This window comes from Halichoeres trimaculatus, unplaced genomic scaffold (assembly GCF_033239565.1).
Source record: "Halichoeres trimaculatus isolate MK-OKI-2021-1 unplaced genomic scaffold, fHalTri1.1 fHalTri1_scaffold_23, whole genome shotgun sequence".
In the NCBI taxonomy this organism is placed as follows: Eukaryota; Metazoa; Chordata; class Actinopteri; order Labriformes; family Labridae; genus Halichoeres; species Halichoeres trimaculatus.
Window position 1 is genome coordinate 11,955,664 of NW_027437201.1, and position 21,891 is coordinate 11,977,554.

A 21,891-nucleotide genomic window follows, 5' to 3' on the forward strand; every position below is an offset into this window, starting at 1 on the left:
TTTTTATAGAAAGCAATCATACTATTGCTCTGTATGCCAGGGTGACTTCAAAAGTAGACAATCTCCTGAGAATCTGGCATTTGTTTGACAGTCTGTGTATGAGCGAGGAGTCTTTTTTGCCCGCTAACCAAATCTAAACTCAACTTTTCTCCATTTATTAGCTTAAAAATCAGATTCCTCAATATAAACATGAAGCTGTTTCAAGAAGACAGTTTAAAGCGCTTAGCCATACCCAAAGAGATTCAACCAACTGCCACTAGCTTTTAACATGATACTTAGCTAGCTGTGGTAGCAAAAAGTTGATAGGTTGATACTTGTGAGCTGAATTGGTGTTCTGGGTTTTTATCAAAGCTAGGCTAAAAACAGATTATTTGACTGTTTTATTTTAGCATCTTAGCTAAATGAGATTCTACAAATATGGAAAAGTCTCAAGCAGCCCGTTAGCATAGCTTGGCATCGCCTAAAGAAATAAACGAGACAGCTAACAGTTAGCTTGGTGTTGTCCAAAATGTGCTACTTCAATGAGAGAGTTGGGGCTTACTTCATGACTTCTGGACTATATGAACTCTTTTTTTAATGCTAAGCTAGGCTAAAAAATTTGACTGTGTCTCCCTATATTTATGCAGAAATTTGAGTAGCTTGATGATAAACACGCAGCTGGAGCAAGCAATCTGCTTTCCGTGGTTAGCTACTTCCCAAGCAAGACAGCTATGCTAAACTAGATGTAGCAAATGCAGAAACTTCACATGTTAGCATAGTTTAACATAGTGTAAATAAAAAACAGGCAGCTAGCAATAAGCTCAGTGCTGCTCAAAACTAGCTTCCTGTAGTTTCATTTTTTCTTTTTTGTGTCGAATTTGCAACAACTATGTGAGCTTATTGTAGCCTGAAGACAGGAAACAGGCAGCTGACTGCTAGCTTTTTGTGCCGTTTAAAGCTAGCTAATACTCACCAAGAGTTTTTGAAATACTAGACCCTGCACGGGGCTAGTTTTTAGCTCAATTAACTTAAGTCTTACTACCCCCGTTATAAGTTTGACAGTTTGGTTAGGGGAGTTTTTAAAAGAGAAAGATCCAGCAATTAAGCTGCATTGGGCTAGCTTTGCTAAGTTTAGAATAAAAAAATCATAAAGCCTGCTCACAGCTAGCTTAGTGCTGTCAAGAACTAGCCTCGTCCAGGGAATACACTTGGCTCATTTTTAGCAGTAGCTACAAAAAAAACGGTTTTAGACATTTCCTGTGTTAAATAAGGGATATTAAAGTACTAATAAAAAAGAAAAGAAAATTATTATTTAAAAAACCCCTCTGCACCTTTAAACCAATATGCACCGTATGTGGTTTTTCCAGTAGACTCATTAAATAAGAAGTACTGAGACTGCACTTGTTAAACTGGTAAGAAAGAACACAAATCCCAGCTAATAAATCAAGCCAGTCACAAGTTAATTATTTTTTGTATCATAAATCACAGTGGGGTTAAAAAAAAAAAAATCCACTTGGCACAACAACTATTTTAAATTCCACCTCCAGCAGTCTGTTGTGCTCTGACTAGCTCAATTTGCAGCTGATCTGCTGATCACATGAATCAGCCACAAGCATACTGAGTCTGTGAAAAACTGCACCAGTGGAGTAATTAGCAACAAACTGGCTGATGGAGATGAGATTACATCTACCACTGTACATATCCACCAGAAGCTAATTAAGCCGCGTTAAAAAAAAAAACAACTTTGACAGCTAAATAAAGCAATTAGGGCACATTTATTGTGAGAAGAGGAGAAGAGAAGGGGAGGAAAAACAACTTCACAGTTGATGTCAGACCTTTTCATTTCATTACACAGAGGTCTTTCAGCTCTTTATCTAAAGGTTTCAGGTAAATACAGAACACTTCCAGCCCCATGCTGTTTATCCTGTGAGGGCAATAATGAAGTCTCATTTACATGTGAAACCAAAAGGTCCCAGAATCTGTAAATAGCACCCATCTGATGTATGAAGAGCCTTTTTACTTTTTACTTTTTTTTTTAATTTTTTTATTAAAGCTCTACTGAGAAGGAATATGCTATCAATAGCCCAACCTTTTCTGTTCATGTGTGTGTTTGTGTTATGTCAATATTAATACTGGGGAGTTTGGGAAATTGAGGGAAAAAAAACCTGCAGCCAATATCTAACTCATTATTACAGTCAGCAAAAATATGAACTCATAAAGCTCCCTCATTCAAAACAATAATATTTTCTGTACATGCCACCTATTTTCCTAGCAACTATTCAAGGCTTTTTTTTCTAATCTAAATTATTTAATCTGAAGCCAAATCTTGTTTTTGCAACAGTAGCAGACACGAACACTGCAGTTTCACTGAAATGTGTCAAAAAGTAAGGAAACTTGTGTTCAGAGAGTCAATGGCAACAGCAGAAGAAGCTGTTAAGCATTGGCAGAGAGATTTGACAGTTCTTTTTCAACCCACATACTCAGCTTTTCAACTCATCCCAGAAATGCATGTTCCTTACTAATATGGCAGCAATTCAAAAGGGAAATCAACAGTCTTTCCAACAGTATACGATTTATAGCCAAGAAACATGTTAACCACAACGAAATAATCAACCAAAAGCAATTTAAAAAGTATTATTGGCTATCCCCTTAAATGTTTCAATTTGGCCACTCTCTATGGCAGCCGAAGTCGTCCACTGTTGCACCATGCAGCTTCCACACTCAGAGGAGCTGTCCATTCAGCACCACAACAACACAAGCAAGCAGGAGCCAATTATTCCTGACACATTTTCTTCACCTGCTGCTTGAAATATGTACTTCTGGTTTTCACAGCAGGTGTGCTGTAGTGTAATAGGATTAAAAGAGCCAATTAAGCATCAAGAAGAAGTGAAATCTACCAAGTGTACCCATTAACCCGAGTGTACTTGATCTACTCCTGTTGTGAACATGAGGGAGCGTCCAGAAGTTCCCATCTGGGGAAAACTGATGGATACACAAAGTTTTCTCTTTTTTTGCTTCTGGGATGAGGTTAAGGAAAGATTGTCTCAAACACTGAGTGTGCTTAAATTAAGATGCATGATGGGAGACGTAGGATCAAGGACTTCAAGGGCTTAACATCCAAATACCTCTGTCTATGCTGCTTCAATGTGGGCTCTTTCTTGATCTAGGCACCTGCATTAGGAATGATTGACTTGTAGGTTTTACGGAGGTATTACTTGTGCTTGAACTCCTCTCCAACCCTTCTGAAGGGGTAAATAAGTTACTTCTAAAACAAATTGTGTATCTGTCTTCTCACTTTCTATACCAGATAACTTCAGTCATAGAATAACTTAAGTTTTAAATCATACATAGAAAAACCCAACATTGATTTTTAAAACCTCATGTACACTCACATGTTAGACATTTTAACAGGCATTTCCTCGTTAATGGACTCCCTCTAGTGGTGGAAACATGTAACCACAGTTTTAAACATATCTGCATTCTGTTATTCCAAGTTTAGCAGAAAGGGGGACTATTGCAGCCATGAGATTGATGGATTTAACTGGTTATTGATTCATTGATGGTTAATAATAATGAGGAAAATGTGTAAATAAGGACTTTGATTCAATAACTAGACTCTGAATATTTGGTTTTACTGTATCCTGGCTCTGCTTTAAAGTGGCTGCCACTCTTAATCTGAGGTTTTTTCTTATCTTTTTGAGCAAAATGTTCATTCAAGTATTGTAGCCACATTATTTTAAGCTCCTGTCACAGTAGGTAGAAATTGTGATAATGTTAGATGTGCACATGTATCTGACTGCTGCCTGAGACTGTTGCTTGAGTGCAGACTACTGGTTACAATAAAAAGACTCCTGGGATATAAATAAATGTTCTATAGTGATGTAGGTGTAGCGTCCCACACACTACCTCTCTGCTGGCTGTCCACGTTTCCTCCTATTTGTCATCTATTCATAACACAGCACAAAAATGCTTCTTGCATACATACAGTACAGATCTGTATGAGGAGTACGTGTTTACAGACGCGGGTGTTTCTCACCCTCAGCATGCACATCTGTTGAAACAGCTGCATCATCACAAAAAGAAAAGTTTTCCACGTCAACTCTTTGAAACTAAATGAGTGCTCTGATTTGACCTCATTTATAAGGAACAGAGATCTATAATTATCTGACGGAGGGTTGTGGAGGAGGTAGCAAGCAGGGAGGGAGGAAGGGACAGATTTCTCAAAAGGGAGAAATGACAAGCAGAAAACTACAGTGAGGAGACCTCGTTTCCATTCAGGTGTCCTGATGTAGCTTGATGCAGAGAGAGGAGGAGAGAGAAGCACTGAGCTCAGAGATAAGGAGAATCATTTCTACATTTGCCCTTTTTCTCATCAACACCATCACAAAAGGGGAACACATTAGCTTGTCACGTATTGTAGGACACAAATGAGGTATTAAAAGATTAAGACATGATTCTGGATGTGTCACAAGCATCACAGGGTGTCTGGATTGTGTCCAAAAACCTGTCAAAAATAGGTGATTAAAAATAACCCTGTTGATAATAAATCAACCAGATATAATCCACTGAGCAAACACTGGATTAATGAGTTTACGTGGGATAAAAAACAACCATGTTCCAAGCATTAACACTAAACTGAAATAAATAATAAAAGTTAAATAAAAACCGTGAATCTCTGATGATCAGTTATATAACTCAGCTCTAGATTGAAGCACGACTGCAGAATGAAAAGTGGCAGCTCATTTGCCTGTTATAAGATAATATTAAAATACAGTCTGCCTCTTCACACACACACACACACACACACACACACACACACACACACACACACACACACACACACACACACACACACACACACACACACACACACTGACTGCACTTGATAACCACATCAAAGCTCTGTGCTAATAGTGTCAGTGGAGATGCTACAGTGGAGGTCTGTGCACAGCTTTCGACAGATGAAGCATTGCGAGCTAGCCTGATTAGACCGGGTATAGATTTGTGCGCTGGGTCTGAAAAACGTCCAGAGAACCACTACAACCCACAACAAACCACACTTCATTTTTATTTTCAACCTTATGATGTAAAGTTGAAGTATGTGAGTTCAACTTTAAAGTTTCAAACCAACTCTGAGTCCACAGGCATGGCGGCCGCGATGTGATGCTAATAATAGTGTTTATGTAAATGCTAACTAGATCATTGACTTTAAGTAGCCATCATCTTGGTTATTCAGAGGTGGGCAGCACTATAACTGAGCACCAGCCTTTGTTTTCAAGAATAAGATAAAGCAAGGAACCACCTGCAGACCAAAAGTGCAAAAAAAAAAACCTGCAGTCCCATTAGTGTCCACATGAGGCTCCCTACAAAAACGCACAAAACCCTTATCAAATGACAATTTTTGCTTAAGTTTCACGTGCTAGAGCACACTGTGATATGTTTTCATTCTGTATGTGATTTTTTAAAATAACCTAGCTGTTTTAACTACATTAAGACAAAGAGCAATGCATACATTTGCATTAATATCTTTATAGCTAAAGAGTTCTATGTGACAACATCTGTCTAAACCACTGCAAAATGATAACTTAGTACAGAAAAATAATTTGGGAATGAGATAGATAGTTATGTAGAGGCTGAGAACACAAACTTTGGGTGAAAACATGAATAAAGTATTGATAGTTTAATAAACAGAACAAAAATGGAGATATTTAATCAACTGAGGGGCAGTGATCAGTGAGTGAACCTTCTTTTGCAACTAGTTAAGTCAAATTAACTCTGTAGCAAATTAAAATGAGACAAGTGATTCACAAATGAGGGAAAATTAGAAGGAATAGATACTAATAGACAGTTATCAGGATGAATTATGTAAACTGATATGATTAAATCAAAACACAAACAGTTTATTTATTACCCTGTCCTGCTCTATTCACTCTGCATAAAGGCATAAAAGCCCCAAACCAAAGACAAAGCCAAAGAAAAAGATGAGTTAATGGAGTGAATCTGCCTCTGATGGCCATTAGAAGTTATAGTCTGAGGCACACCAGCATTGACCTCACTTTTCTAGAAAGCAACAGGCGACAGCTGTACCGTCATTTTGTGCAGCCCTTAGCTACAGCATTTGGCATCTTCATCCTGAGCTCAAACAGGCTTGTGTCTGTTAATTAGCACACAATGAAAATTAATCTCCAGCAAAGACAAGTGTTTTCACAAGCAGCCTAGAGAGGGAAATGGAAATGATGGCTAACTTGGGGCAATTAGTCACTAATGTTCCCTCTCAGCCTCTGTACACAGCCGCGGCCATTTAAGGTGAGCCACTGGTAAAGATGATTGTTGGTTTCACTGATGCAAACTCTCTCTGAATCCTTTGCGCCTAAAGATTACCAGTGCCAATAAAACACCACGGGTGAAGCATCTGTAAGCCTCTAATGTTTTTTGTCTAATCGCAGCTCAGCACCCTGCAGCCACTGACTCCAGCAGTTAACATTAAACACCATCATTATCATCAGTGGTGAAAAGAAAGCTTTGTGCACACAGCGTGCACCAAGGAGCTTATAAATACGGGTAAGTGGATTATTTAGACGCAGCATGACTAACCTCTGATCGTTTAGGTTCTAATATGAGGCTCCTATCACAAATCGTAAAGTGGTTACAGGTGTATATGTTGGTTTGACTTCCAAGAAATCTCTCATAAGGACTGTAATGTTACCGTGCAGTTTATGCAGGAATAGAAAACAGACGAATTGGCAGCGTTTTAGAAACGAAAACCCAGACTCAGGAGGCAGATAGGGTTTAAAATGAATATTTATATAATCCCCCCCAAAACAGATAAAAATAAGAAAAATCCACTGCACATCGGCACACATACAAACCCAGACGCACACGTTCACACACGTGGAGAGAGATTATTTCCTAAAAACAGAGCATCACTCATCCTAATGACTCCGGTCCCTTATGAGACAACAACACAATTGTGTGTCTTTGTGTTCTTAACTCTGCTGCGTGCAGCTGCGTCTATCAAAGAGCGGTTGCTTTACACTTTGAAGTATAAAACACACTACTGATGCTTCATTTGAGTTAATAAATCATGGATGGAACGCTTGAAAAGCCTTGAAGAAAGCTTAAACAACACGGGAATTGAGGATTTAGGAGCAGAATATCAGATATTAAACAGCAACAATCATCCTTTGCTGCATTAAATATTCACTCACTTTTCATGCTCAATAACACTGATGCCACTTTGTAAAAGCTGTGCATAACTAAAGAAGCAAAAAAATGACTTAAGTACTTGAAAGTACATCAGTTAAGCATGTTTCATGGAAGAAAATGAAGATATACTCACCCCAGACAGTTCATCTTTTCAGCAGTCACCCATATCTCAGCAATAAAACCTATGCACTAAGTTGCATCATGATACCCCTACTGCTTTTCTGAGGGGGATGAAAGAAAGAGGAGGGAGGGGGGTGGGAGGGGGCGGGGGGGACCTGGTGCAGGCAGGAGGCTGTCTTTGCAAAATGTCAGGGGAAAATGGTCACCACACAGGAAGAGAGGGAGAGAGTGGGGGAAAGCTCGAGCTCTGAGCGGAATAATGAAAAGAAAATCCATCAGAGCCAAACACAAACCCCCCTTCAGAGAGGGAGAGGGAGGTAAGAGAGTTGTGAGACGGGTGGAGGGGGTGGAGAGCGAAAAGGGGAATGGCATTATTTGTGCTCGTGCAAACAGGAGTGCCCTTTATTATAAAAATACCAATGAGGTTTCTCAGGTGTTTGAATTATTCATGACTAAATTAAGGCAGGGAAAAAATCCTCCTTAATGGTTATTCCCCACTCTACCTTAACACCTCCTCACAGTGTTTTAATAACATCATAAAAAGTGGTGCAGGAAGCCAGGAGTAAGGGGGTGTAAAGGTTTGATTGGCTATACTTGTGGAAGAAGTGCTATCTGTGGACAAACTGTCAGGGGGTTTGGAGAAAGGGAGGAATGCTGGTCATTCTGGCACTCACACAACCACAGATCCGTGGCTACCTGCACGTTTACTTTTCCACTCATCTAGCATTACTCCACTCCTGTGGCTCCATTTTTTCTTTTTGTCAGTTTTTGGAGGGCAGCATGGCCGCTGGTATTAAATTATGTTTTCCTGAAGCGAGCACTCAACTAAATCTGTCTGTGGCTCGTCATCACACACACCTTCACGCTGTGAACTCAGTCCATGCTGCCAATCCTCATTTAAAGCTAAAAACTCTAAGCCTGGGGGCCCCTCAGTGTGGGTTTAGCCTCCCAGTTTCACTAACACTCGAGACACTTAAAGCGACTTTGAGGGTCAGAGTGGATTTTCCCCCAATGGCAGATGGGACTCACCTAAAACCTGCTGTGTAGCTGAGGATCTGGCAACAATCAGGACCCCCTCTAATCCACACTGTGATGGAATGAGCAACAGGAAAAGCCTGTTTGCTGAGTTATTATTAAAAACGGGAATTTCAGTTGGCTGCTAGTGTTCAGGATTTTTACTGGGATCTATTTAAAGATTACTTGTTTTCAGCTCTCATTAGTCAACAGAGCTGAATATTACTGAGTGAAACTAGCATTATAATATAATCAGCCTTTCGTCATTAATGTCTGTTGTGAGATGTGAAGCAAAAATGCTTCCTGAAATGAAGTTGACATATGCTAGCAGAAAAATGCATAAACTTATGGATAAAAACAGAAAAATGCAAAAGGCTGCTCAAGAGTTACAGAAACAAATGGTGCCTCGGATACATGAGAAGTACTTCATACTACTCAGAGTCATGCTGTCAAACCGTACAGATGCTTGTGTTTGACTCAAAAAGCAAACTAGACCATCAGCAACATCATAAATCATTTCAGTCAGGTGATTACAGACTTCCATTACCCACATAAAATATTCACAAAGAGTGATAAATCTCACAAAAACAAAGAAGGATGAAGCTTTTTTTTATACCAGAGAACTTAGTCTTCAAAGTACAAAAACAACAACAACAACAACAACAGCAAAATCCATGAAGAACAAGAACTTGGGGCTTTCTCCACAGGGGGCATCAATATCAACACAAACCAAAGGTTCATGCACTGCATACATTTACCTTCTATATATAGGATCAGCACCATCCAGTTACTGGCTGTAGAGCCTGTAGCTCTCATCGCTACAGCAGATGCTGGTTCGATACCTGGCTTTGACCACTTGCTGGATGTCTCACCCCCTTCCTACTTTCCTTTCTCTTTTTGGCTGAGTTTTCCACAGAAAAAAAGTGATTGCAACGATTTCTCATTATACAAAGTTCACCGTAATTTTTGTGGTTAGGATGAGTCTTTAGACTGAAAAACATGTAATGTCACCTGTTTTCTTTGAAGTCAAGAGAAAGACATATTTGAAATATCAATTAAAAGTAATTACTGCCTAATTTCCAAAGTATAGCCTTGTTATCAAGCAAAAACCTACATTGTACCCTACATGTAAGTCTAAGTGTGCATTATTCATAGCCTAGATATAATGAAAACAAACAAAAAACTGATTTTGTACTGAAAAAGAAATAAGTAAAAGAGACAAAAATTGGTCTATTTAAAGGTTTTTACCCCTCCACCCACCCAACCACCTCTACCTCCACCTCCACCACCAAAAAAACAACAAAAAAATAAGTTTTATGTTGGCTTTTATATGTTTTATTTGGTCTGCAGCCAGCCTCGAGTGGACACAGGCACCATTTTTGAATTGTCTAATATATTTTTGTAGGAAAAAAACAAGTACCTATAAATTCAGTGGTCGCAATGAATTATGTCCCCACAGGCCCCTCATACTCCAAACTTCAGGATCATGTTTCTATCACATTTACAGCTACATTTCTACTAACAGCTTATTCTATACTGTTTTTGGCTCTCTACTGTAACAGGAGCTGAAGATCCGACTCTTACCTGATGCTGGAGATAAGCTGTCGATGCTCATCAGTGGTGAGTATGTCGGGCAGAACCGAGGCCAACCACTCGACTTTCTTCTCAGCAGCGTATTGCTTCAGTACAGCAAAGAGTTTCTCTTTCACCTCAGGTTCATCACCTAAGATCTGATCCACCTGAAAGGAAGTGGACATTGTTGTTAGAAGCTCTGGATAGCCTGGAGGAAAATGTATTCTGTCACTTTAAAGAAATACATGGTCAGTCTTCATCCATCACCGTCTTAGACTTTTAAGATTTACATTTAGATACTTAAAAGGTGATAAAAATGCATTTTTATGGATTTTGTCCAATAAACATTCAACAAACCGATGCAAGGGAATAAGTCTGGAAACATCTGTCACTTCGCATTTACCTTCCTGTTGAACTCCAAAGCCTTATGTTTACGGTCCAGTCTAGCGCCGTCCCCTCCCATCTGACTGTCCTCTATGCTGATGCTGTGTTTCTGCCGCTGGCCGAGGCACAGCACCCCCAGACGGAGCGTCCTCCCCTGGGAGGCCTTGATCAGCGCCGCTGCCGTCTCATGCTGCCTGACGGGGATGCCGTTGACCTCCATGACGTAATCCCCGGCTCTCAAACCTGCACGGCCAGCTGGAGAGCATGGTGAGCAGTCTTCTACCAGTAGGGGGCAGTCCCCCACGATCGTGAAACCAAAACGTCCATCTGGGCCAGGGACGATGTCCATCTGAAATGCAAGGGAAAAAAATATTTTGTCTAAAACATTAAAAGGCATCAATCTGTCATCAAACCTACTGGCTAACAACTGAATGTCTCTCATCAGCTTTCAGTCAAGACTTCCTTCTCTGTGTGCTGCATTGTTTACAGCTCACTTAAAAACTCGTAAACCAAAGCAACGCAAATATGTCTGCAAAACTGGTTCATAACATTCCTTAGTGGGGCACCAATCAATGTCCTCTGATAAGTCTCAGTTTTACTGTAAACACAGTAAATACCGTAAACCCGGGCATGCATTCAAATCAAAACGAAAGCGAAATTTATTCTCCGAAAGACGTGTGCGAAATAAAGACCGCCATTTCTTGCTTCATAACATCCATTCTTCTGTTTATGATCAGTCTCAGTTTCACTGTTAAAGTAAGCTTTCAAGATTTTCACTCTGGATTGCTTTGGGTCTTATAAGACCTATAATAGAAATTTGTTTTCATGTGATTTATTCAAAAATAAGTTGTTTCAGTTTCGTCAAAATAATGACATTATTGTTCAGACTTGTAAAAAAGTAAAAATGGCATCCACAAGACAAAGGGCTTCTTTTAAAATGTTTGCTCTTTGCAACCCTGTATCGAGCAGATTTTTTATTTGAAATTAATAAGTAAAAATGAAATTTGCACCGTTTTTTAAACTAAATTAACTTAATAGTTATTAGATTTTAAAGCCGTAAGACCTGCTGTATTCGGGACACCACTCCGATACTTGGAGGGATGTTCTTCTGAGTTTGAGCGATAGCCATGACAGCTTGGGGACCCAGCGTTGACACATCGTGGCCCTCGATCTCCAGGACCTGGTCCCCTGCCTGTAAACCTGCGAGGTGGGCGCTGCTGCCTTCTTCAACAGAGAGGATGTAGCTCGGCCCATTCCCGCCCAGCTGAAAGCCAAACTCCTCAGGCCAGCCCTGGTTGGACGATGGCATGCTGAGGACTGATGAAGACAGGAAGAAAAAATGAAGATTTACATCCCTGGCAACACTTACATGCTTGTCTTTCTGAAACCAGTACAAAAAGGTTGCATCCACTGATCATCAGCACCATCATTTCTCACCTACCGACTGAGGCCAGAACATTCAAGCTAGTCGACATTGAAACAGCCTTGGATCAATTTATCCTCTGTGAGCTCAATAAAAAGCATCCATCCCCGTCTCTTTTCCTTCTTATCTGCGATCTCCCGTGTCTCAAGTTGTACTATGGAGCTCTGCTCTGTAACCCTTTACCCTGAACCGTGTCACCCTGTCAAGTCCCTGACCTGGTTCACAGACTCCCAAGCAGCCAATCAAATTAAGACATCGCAGAGATTGTGACCTTAATTAGCTTGGGAGGGGAGAGGTCCTCCAGCTACTTTTTTATTCATTGCACACACCAGCCCGTCCTGTTGAATGAAAGTTATGTAATGAAGTAAGTGAGAAGGGTGCAGACTACACTCCTGAGCAGGTAAGAGACACAAAACAGCATCAAGTAACAACCACAGAAGGTTAACTTTCAGATAGAGAGGCACTTGAAGCAGATGAAGGCCAAACTTTAGACTGAAATATTAAATAGGATGGTTTAATCCAAATAGGACAGTTTTGAAAAACATCTCTTATATGACTAAAACAGATTCCCATGTTGTTTTTTGCTAAATATAATCAGCTGTAAGCCTTTTAGCACAGCTGGGAGCTAATGCTGTGCCACAGCAGGATTCACACAGTGGATGAAGCCGATAAAAGACTTACAGAAATCTTTGGATGGATATCGAGAGCCCCGTTTGCTCTGCCGAAAAGAGTATCTGCCTTTTTTGTTTTGCAAAAACTTCTTCATCTTGAACGTCAGATGCCAGGCGGCCTTGCTAGCAGCCTTATATCCAATCTGTCCCTTTAAAGTGACGTTCCAAAAAAAAAAAGCCTCCCCTCTGATAACCCCAAAACCTAGAGTCAAATAGAGAGGGTGACAGGCTGAAAACACTGCCCCATTCTTCCTCCTTGAAACCCCGGCAGTGTCCTCATGAGCAAAGGGTGAGTGTGCATGAGAAGCGAGTGCGGTCTCTCAGCGAGTGTCTCAAGGAGTTAGTCCTGCGTCTCATCCCTGATTCATCCTGAGGCCAGCCTGCTTGCACAGTGTTAATCAGAAAACTGGGACGCGTGCACCCGCGCACCTCGGTTCCTTAATAATTCTCTCTCCAAAAAGGGTATTGTGAGGCCTCATTTTTCTATAAATACACCAATGTGTCTTTTTTCCTTCTCCTCCTCCTCTCTTGGCTAGGTGGCTCTCCGAGGGACCGCTGCTGGCCCAGAATCACTCTGCGTCGATTCAAGGAAGCCTGATGAGTACTAATTGGAGCGTCTGCTTGCCTGGGAATACGTTTGTCCATGTGTCCGTGTGTGTGAACACACAGCATTGTTTAGTCCACTGAGAGGGACAGTAGCAGGGGCAATTTAAGACTTTAGCCTGTGGGATTAGAAGGATTATAAGCTGAATCTTCAGCCTACCTCCACCCCTCTGTAAATAATTCTGCGGAACATACCCCTGTCTCTGAATAAACCTATACTTTCAATGGTGACACCGCGCAGGTACTGATAATATTACAGGGGAGGTTTTATCAGTAATAAAGAATATAATAACCTGCACTGTCAAGTTTGTCTGCAATCAAAGAGTCGGACTGTAATAGAGGTTTACAATGTTGATGTTGCACAAGTATAATTTTGTCAAAGTAAGAATGTGCATAAGTTTTATGAGGGTGAATCATGTCTCCTGTGTATGAAGCACTTAAATCACCATGCACAAAGACAATAGTCCTCGATCCAGGCAGCTTAGGTTTAAATCCTACCCCCAGCCCAATACAGCATGTCAATCTCCAACCTCTCCTCATAGTTACCAACCCTCACAAGTTTGATGCAAGACACATTTCACAGTTCATTGCCTTCTTGGAGTGAACTTGCCAAAACGATGCAGCCAATATGTGTGAAGGTTGAGCCCCATATAAATTTAACTGTTGGTTTGTAGGACAATAACTATGTAAAAGTAATATTTAAAGACTTCATACACAGCTAGTTTTGCTAACTTTGTTTGTCTTAAATCAACCAGAGTTATGCAAATTTTTATGCATATAAGCCAAAACAGGCTTATATAAAAAGAGAAGGGCATAGTTTGCTCCAAGTACTGACATGTATCCAAAAACAAACAAAAAAACGTGCGCATGCAGACTCTGTTTGCTCCAAAGTGTAGTTTAAGGATCATTTAACTCTTTTTTTTAATTAGATTTTAGATTAATGATCGTCTTCTTGCTGGTTTCAACAGGTTGAATAAAGCTGCACAACCCTCTTGAGAATCAGACCCTCAATTTGTCACAAGATATGAAAAATTATACCTCTCAGACAGAGTCTGATATAAAAGCCTGCCTCGAATACAAGCCTAGTCAAAGCAAATTAAAGGCTGTATATACTTGAGAGTTTATAGTATTTTGTTCGAAGCCCCAGTGAACTGTTCATCTGTATAATCAAAACCCCTCTAGAAGCTAGTGTAGTCACTTTCATTTTGTTATCTTTAAGCTTTTTCTAAGAGGCAATAATACAGGTGCTACCAAAAAAGCAAAACTGTGATGACACATTTAACTCATCTTGCCTAATAAAAGATTAACTGAAGGAAGAAATAGGTAATGTTGTTCAAGGCCCCCATCTTTCTACTTTTAACCCATATAGATGATTTTTTTGATGATTATAAATACTCATTTGACTTTGTAAGAATATATCGTATGCTGACTGGACTGGAAAATCCTTTTTCTCTGCCTCTTGGAGATGGATTTTGCACTTTCAGAGTGGGCACTGCAGATGGATTCATTTTACAATTATAGGTTTTCAATAACAGTGGTTGACACACTGAAAATAAATTACTGAGGAAAACCTGCAGGTCACTGCAGTGTAAACTGTCATTGGTGGCAAAGTACCCAATAAGAAACAGACCGTCCAGCAACCAGCTGAATTATTAAACACAAAGGGCTCTATCTTTGAACAGACACAGTTCACTTCAATCAAACTCTCATCTTACGCTGCAGCCAAAACAGTCAATTGTGCATGACAAGATGTCAGACATAAAATTACTTTACACAGACTGCAGAGCCTGAGGAAGGTGTTTGAGCCTTTCACTGGTAGAAGTATGACACATCTTTCCTCTAGAAAGTCATTGATACGTCTTTCTTAAAGCAGAATGACATATATCAGTAACAGTTAATATAGAAAGGAAAAATAATTTCTCATATAGGAGCAAAACTTGCACTTCATCAGTCATTAGAGTATAAGAGTATTAAGAAACACTGCCCGACCCAAAACTGTCACTGCTGTTATACACCACTCATTGAGACTAACCACATGTTAAATTTTAAAGACATCAAACACAACAAAAGTCCAGTACAAACACACAAGCACATAAACCCTACCTTTTCAAACAGCATCCACAGATGTGCATGCAGAGCTCCTGGGTAATGCTTCACTCTCCAGCACAGTGAGCTGTAACATGAGTGTTTGGCCATGTCGGCAACCAGATCCAGCAGGTGTCTTGTGATGCCTCTATGTTGTGGATGGCAGGGACAGAGGGAAAACAATACTTAGTTACAGTGAGTTAGTTATTATTGTAGGCCCTGGTACCAGAATGTGGAAACAGTGCAGTCAGCTCATGAGGTCTGATTGTATTTCTGGAACTCAAATACTGTTTTAATGTTAAAAACAGACCTCTCAGACCACAGTGCAAGCTCAAAAGCATCCCATCTTCTAATTCCAGTTGCACACACAGAAAATGGAAATAAGTGGTCTGATAGAAAGATAAGGGAACTTAAAATGATTCAAATTAATTCAATCATTCAACTAAATGAGTAAAAAATAATGTATGAATGCATGTCAATTACGACCTACATACTTTGCTCTCAAAAATGTGAAATAACATTTTAAATCACTTCCCTCTACTCTGGCAGAATGGGTTGCCGTGATTAAGTTTGTGTTAAAATTAATAACGGCGCATTAAGGAAAAGCAGAAATATTTTAAAGTTCCCCTAAAGTTAGCTGCTGTCCTTTCGCCCATCCTCCTGCTGCGTCATCAGCCTGAACATGTTAGCACAACCCATACAGCTGGTTTGCTACGTTGATGCTACGGAAGTGGCATTTTCGTGGACCCAACGTGGAACTGGGAGCCAGAGCCCAAATGAAACAAACAATGCCGACGTGAAATAAAACGCTATAAGGAAGCTGTCTGGCCTCTACTAGAAGGTATGTCGGTTTTTAGTACACAAAAAGCTAATGCCGCGGGCTGTGTTTGCTAGCTTTGGCTACGTAGGTTAGCATGCTAACGTAAACTTCTCCATCCAAGTGGTATTCGAAGACACACCAGGCACTATTCGGATTAGAAACATTTAAATAAATAAATATAAATTATTTTCATCATTTTTGAGCACTTAATGTCAATGAGACTTCGGCTTGTTGGTGAGCTTTCTGTCTGTTTCAACAGAGTTGGTATTATAAACACCTGTTGTTCTAGGTCTCCGAAGCTGCCAAATGAGACATGGATTTCCTCACCCTGTTTGCGATCTACGTCGCAGTGGTGTTGACATGTATATTCTTGGTGTGCAAATACTCAGGGCAACAGCAATCTCCTTTTAATACCATCTTCAACACTATAGTAACGGTAAGAGAAGAAATGTTGTTCAATATTGAAGCACTATGTGGCGCTGTGGGACTAAACTCAAAGATACTGCAACTAAAACTGTTTCTATTTTCTTTACAGGTAGTGTCACCATTTACGCCAACATGGCTCCAGAAGCTTACAAAGTGGAGCTTGCACAAGCTTTTTCATCAAAGGTGTGCTGTCAATATTGCCTAGTTTTGAGCTTATGCTTTTAGTCTCCCGCATTAATCTCTAATTCCTCTTTTCTTTCTTTTTTTTTTGCAGGAACAACTTGTTCATTTATGTGCATATCCTGTTGGAGGGAGCTGTGTATGCAGAGTTTACCTATGAGGTGTTTGGATTCTGCAGAGAGATGGACACAACCCTCACCAGTCTATCTGTGCCTTACATTCTGTTGGTTTTCAAGACCTTCTTCTTCTACCTCTGCATCAAGAGAGATCCAGGTTAGTTTTTTATCAGCTAAAAGTTATTACATGTTATTGCTTCTTAGCTGCAACATAATAGGAATCCTGTTGCCTTTAAGTTTTGGGTGTGCAGAAAAACAGATAATGAAGTAGACATTTTATGTACCTATATGTGGCTACTATTATATTACTTGTATATGTCCTGAGTTGTACAATTTCGTGGTACTTGTTGCAATTACAAATAAATTTCTATTCTATTATATTCTATTCTATTCTATTCTATTCTATTCTATTCTTGTTACACAGTACTTGTAATATCTATAACATAATTTCCTTTTCTACTCTGGCAGGAACAGTGACAAAAAATAAACTCTCTGGCCAGCTGAACATCTATTCGTATGACAGAAGGCTGTTTCATCCAGGAGTCATGTGTCCAACTTGCCAACTCATCAAACCAGCTCGCTCCAAACACTGCAGTAAGAACTTATCTTAATTCAGTTAGACACATATGAACGAGAACAGAATCATTATTCATTGAATCGGTACCCTCTTTGTTTCAGGGCTGTGCGACAGATGTGTTCAACGTTTTGACCACCACTGTGTCTGGGTGAACAACTGCATCGGTTCCCAGAACACACGATACTTCTTGCTTTACCTCTTCAGTGTGTGTGCCATGGCAGGTGACATTGCCCTGCTTACAGCAGACATGCTGCTTCATGCTGTTGTGCGGTCAGGACTCCTGGCAGCCAGTTATATTGATGAGGATGGTCAGCAGCAGGCTGCAGGGTTTATGTTTGTTGTACAGGTGAGACAGTGACTGCGACAAACTTATTTTATATGCATCTGCTGCTATTTAAAGTTTATATAATCATTTGTTGCTTAAATGTTTTCTTTTTCCCTCCAGCATTTGTTCCTGACATTCCCCAGAATCGTCTTCATGCTTGGGTTTCTGGTTTTTGTCTTCCTCCTCCTGGGGGGTTATGCTCTGTTTCATTCCTACCTTGCTCTTGTTAACCAGACTGCAAATGAGTGGTACAAAAGTCGGGGATACGTTTGCCAGCACTGTCACCCAACTACAACTGCGGACATTCTCTGTAACCCAGCCCCAGACCACTCCAAAAGATACTACTACAGCAGGGGGATACTCCGAAACCTGGGCGAGATTTTCTTTCCTCTTCAACCAGTTCAGAAAAAAGACAACTAAAAACAATACACTGCCCTGTATGTTGCGATGCTGCATTTACAATTTTCTTGTACCGTTGCCATGGCTTTTAAAGTTCCTGAGACTGCTGCAGACTGAAGAAATAAAGTTCAAATTGTTTTTTCTAAGAATCCTCTGGCTTCTGTCTTCTTCCTTGTCATCAGCTTAATCACTTGTGTTTCTTAACTGTTAACTTAACTTCTAGATTTACCTTGGAAGTGTTTTCTTTTGCTACCATGACAGTTTTGATAACAAATTGTATGTACTCTTTAATATGCTGGCTGTGTTTCAGGACTCTGTTTTCATATATATGGATCTAGTCAGTCATGCAGTGGCCTTGAATTGAAAACAGCAAACTTTATTTTAAATTTTATTGATTTTGGTTTTCATTTACATTCTGTAACTTTTTTAACACATAGTTGGGTCTAGCTAAACATCTTGTCAGACATTTATGAGACTGTTTTTGCTGTTGAAGTGCGTAGGAAAGCAGTTTTTTGGGTGACATTCAACTGGCTGGAAAACTAATTAAAGAGCCCAAACAGCACCCAAAGTGGCTCAGGTCCAAGGTTGTATGCATATATTTTTGGGAAAAATGGAATATGTCTCTTTGCTGAGACATTTTTCACCGCACATGGATTTATTTCAGTTTATGTTTAAAGTCTTAACCCCATATTATTATTCTAAACATGGCTATGGGCTTAAATAATAACAATAATAATGATAGTAATAACATTATTATTATTATTATTATTATTATTTTTATAATTATTATTATTATTATTGTGATTTAGAATATTTTGAATATATTTTTAATTCGACTTTAAAGAAAGCTAGTAACCCATATTTTATTTGAGTTACATATTGCTTTAATTAGCCATGAAGGACTTGAATGAAGACGGTAATATTACTTCAATAAGCTATGCTAAAAAAAATGAATAAAGCATCAAATTATTTTCCTTTTCTAAATGAATTAAACGTTTTTCCCACTTGGCAGAGGAATTCGAAAGTTTCACCAAAGGGGGCGGCGCTTCTTCATGTGTCATTTCCGGTGGTTACTGTCACTTTAAGCCGGTGCGGAAGTAAGAACTGAATCGGTGTAACACTCTGAAAGGTCAGGGTTTATCTACTGCACATTTCAACACCAGATTCTCAATCAGACCGGTCTCTTAAACTGCTCACGGCTTGAAACCTGGACGTTTAACATTCAGTATTGTCAGACTACATGACTGCCAAAGCTAACGATCGTCACTTTGTACGGTAACTGTTGCAGTCACGTACCACTCAGAAGTAGGTTCACGTCAAACTTTAACTGCGAGTGAGATCACAGTTTAGGAATTTTTCACAGATGTCTGGGTCGAAATGTACACGTTTGGGTGGACCTTTGGTGAAGCAGCTTCTGGATTCGGTGGACAGTGTCCTCTTTGATTGCGATGGGGTCATCTGGCGGGGAGACCAGGCGATTCCTGGAGCCCCTCAAGTTGTACACTTGCTCAAGGAAAACGGGAAGAAAGTCTTTTTCGTCACCAACAACAGCACCAAGACGAGGAAGATGTACGCCGACAAGATGTCAACACTGGGTTTTGATGTTAAAGAGGAAGAAGTGTTTGGAACCGCGTACTGCTGCGCCGTGTATCTGAAGACGGTGTGCAAGCTGGAGGGCAAAGTGTACCTGGTGGGGAGCAACGCGATGAAGCAGGAGCTGGAGGCGGTGGGGATCCAGCAGACTGGAGTGGGACCTGACCTGATCTCAGGAAAGCAGCTTGACTGGGCCAACGTGCCCCTGGATGCAGACGTGAAGGCGGTGGTGGTGGGCTTCGATGAACATTTCAGCTACATGAAGCTGAACAGGGCCCTGCAGTATCTGAGCCAACCAGACTGCCTGTTTGTGGGGACCAACAGGGACACCAGGCTGCCACTGGAGGGGGGCAAGGCTGTTCCAGGTAGGAAAACTTACCCCACTGACAAAAACACATGCAAACAGAATTTCCCAAGTTAGTACATTTTTTAAACTTTAAGAAACCAGTTACAGGTTGAGTGAGTGCAAAAGTTTAAGACTATTTTGGGTGAGGTGAGATTCATTCAGTTACAGTGGTGTAGTCATGTCCAGTGCCATCATTCTGTAAATATTTAACGCCTGTCTGTAACCTGCATCACACCATCATGGAGCTTTAGTTGCTTAAGGGGATGAGATTTCCTTTTTCTCAAACAAAGCCTTGCCTAACTCAAACACATGCAGGAAGTACAAGACTACATTCTACATGGATGGCATTCAGTTTGTTGGAAGAAACCTGTCTTTCTCCCTACAGGCACAGGCTGTCTCCTGAAATGTGTCGAGGTCGCGGCCCAGCGCCAGGCCGAGACGGTGGGCAAACCAAACCACTTCATGTTCGACTGCTTGGCCTCCCAGTATGGCATTGACCGTGACCGCTGCTTGATGGTGGGCGACCGTCTCGACACAGACATCCTCCTGGGCTCTAACTGTGGCCTGAAGACCCTTCTCACCCTCACTGGAGTGAACACAGTTGCGGACGCCGAGGCTCATCAGAAGAGTGGCTGTGCAGAGAGGCAGGGGATGGTGCCGGATTATTACGTGGACAGCATCGCAGACTTGCTCCCTGCTCTGCAGGGTTGAAACAGTCACACGTGATCTCTGTGTGTTATTAAAGGGAATATTTTGTCAGTAAGATCAATATGAGTAGAAAAATCTTTATAACAAAGTCACAACCTAGCCTAGAAGCTAAGTGCCATGTGACGTGGAGACAAAGACTCTTATTCAGCAAATTAAACTATCAAAAACCTTTGTTAGAATATTATTAAAGAGGGGGTATTGTGCTTTTTTTAGGCTTTTTTCTGTCCCGCTTGTAGTGGCTTTAGATTTTTTACAGCTCAAAAAGTTTTTAGGAAACTTTTATGTCTGTCTGAAACACTTTGTTTCAACTGCTGTCTCTTTAAGACTTCCTGCCAAAATCCCTTTTCCTCTAATTGGCCAATCTTCTGGAGGCCTGTAGGGGAGCAGAGCTATGGGCAGACTTTGGTGTTTGAGGCCCGCTACCTCCAATGTGTCATGAACCAGTAAGGAGGTCCCTAAAAAATGACCTTACCATTTCACCAAGTCTCATAGAGATCTCGAAAAGATCTCATGAAGATGTTTTGCTATTTATCGCACCGAGACAGATTCAGGGATTTCTATGTCATTTGAATACGTACCAGTATGTTCCAGCATTGTTACTTTGAATCCATGTTTAACATATTGGAAATCACAATACCCCCTCTTTAATGGTCAATTGCTTATAACAGTTGAACAACAAGCAAAAAGCCAATATTGTCTCTGTGTTGAGTGTTAAAGTTATGTAGTGTGTCATGTATGTTACTTCTCTTTGTTTGGAAGTGGTCAGGTACTTTTTAGGTCTTTCTTTACCCTGTATGTAATGCAGTCTCCTCTGTATCAACTACACAAACTCAAGAAGGGAAATGAACATGAAACATGTGCAGTTTGATAATGTGTGTGCTTAAAGGTTTACACCTCTGTCTGTTGTTAATAGGTGAAAGATGCACTGAACTGCTCTGATTTGAGCTTGTTGTCTGTATTTTGGCAGAAAGTGTTAACATTTGCTGCGACATTCATGGGATGGTGCAATGATACTGGTTTTATGTCTCGTCATGATCCCCCACCTGTTTCTCCTGACTTGTCAAAACACTGAAAGAAATACTTGACTCCATAATAAAACACAAACTCTACACTGCACTGAATTTTCTCCTTTATTGTGATTTTAAGTTCGAAGCAAAGACTTCTGCGCAGATTCTGTGCTTGAAGTCACCTTGATTTGTCATCAGCTGGATGCAGAATCCCTTATCACCCCTCTCCTGATGAGAGAGGTTTCCAAGCTGCGCCTGCTTCACCTCTTTGTTCATTGTGTGGTTCAGGGAAGGCGGCTAATTCCTCTCGTGTAACAGCACGTTCGACTGAGAGGGG

At 40.5% G+C, this 21,891-nt stretch overlaps 3 protein-coding genes across 6 annotated transcripts in view; 2 read left to right on the forward strand and 1 right to left on the reverse strand.

Annotated features, from left to right (window-relative positions):
* The window catches only part of grid2ipb (glutamate receptor, ionotropic, delta 2 (Grid2) interacting protein, b), a 49,732-nt gene extending 34,527 nt beyond the window's left edge, over positions 1-15,205 (reverse strand). Inside the window, exons 1-4 of one of the 3 annotated variants that reach the window (XM_074663500.1) lie at positions 15,076-15,205; positions 11,339-11,592; positions 10,295-10,624; positions 9,904-10,058 (exon numbers count right to left, since the gene is read on the reverse strand). In XM_074663500.1, coding sequence (XP_074519601.1) covers positions 9,904-10,058; positions 10,295-10,624; positions 11,339-11,584 — 731 coding nt within the window. In that variant the 5' untranslated portion in view covers positions 11,585-11,592; positions 15,076-15,205. Of the gene's footprint in view, positions 1-7,318; positions 7,410-9,903; positions 10,059-10,294; positions 10,625-11,338; positions 11,593-12,379; positions 12,466-15,075 lie in introns of those variants that run through there. The other 2 variants (XM_074663499.1, XM_074663502.1) reach the window with 2 other exon arrangements.
* A 528-nt stretch (positions 15,206-15,733) lies between these two features.
* Positions 15,734-18,017, forward strand: zdhhc4 (zDHHC palmitoyltransferase 4). Its single transcript, XM_074663394.1, has 7 exons — positions 15,734-15,898; positions 16,167-16,313; positions 16,413-16,486; positions 16,578-16,756; positions 17,068-17,193; positions 17,278-17,522; positions 17,622-18,017. Exons 2-7 carry the CDS (start codon positions 16,191-16,193, stop codon positions 17,919-17,921), a joined length of 1,047 nt encoding a protein of 348 aa, XP_074519495.1. The 5' UTR covers positions 15,734-15,898; positions 16,167-16,190; the 3' UTR covers positions 17,922-18,017.
* Positions 18,018-18,998: 981 nt separating this feature from the next.
* On the forward strand, positions 18,999-21,657 carry pgp (phosphoglycolate phosphatase). 2 transcript variants are annotated; one of them, XR_012597471.1, is made up of 3 exons: positions 18,999-19,858; positions 20,225-20,903; positions 20,962-21,657. XR_012597471.1 is itself a non-coding variant. In XM_074662558.1 (2 exons), exons 1-2 carry the CDS (start codon positions 19,264-19,266, stop codon positions 20,548-20,550), a joined length of 921 nt encoding a protein of 306 aa, XP_074518659.1. In that variant the 5' UTR covers positions 18,999-19,263; the 3' UTR covers positions 20,551-21,657. The 2 variants fall into 2 exon arrangements, 1 of the variants encoding a protein (XP_074518659.1); XM_074662558.1 differs by having other exon boundaries at positions 20,225-21,657.
* Positions 21,658-21,891: the final 234 nt, after the last annotated feature.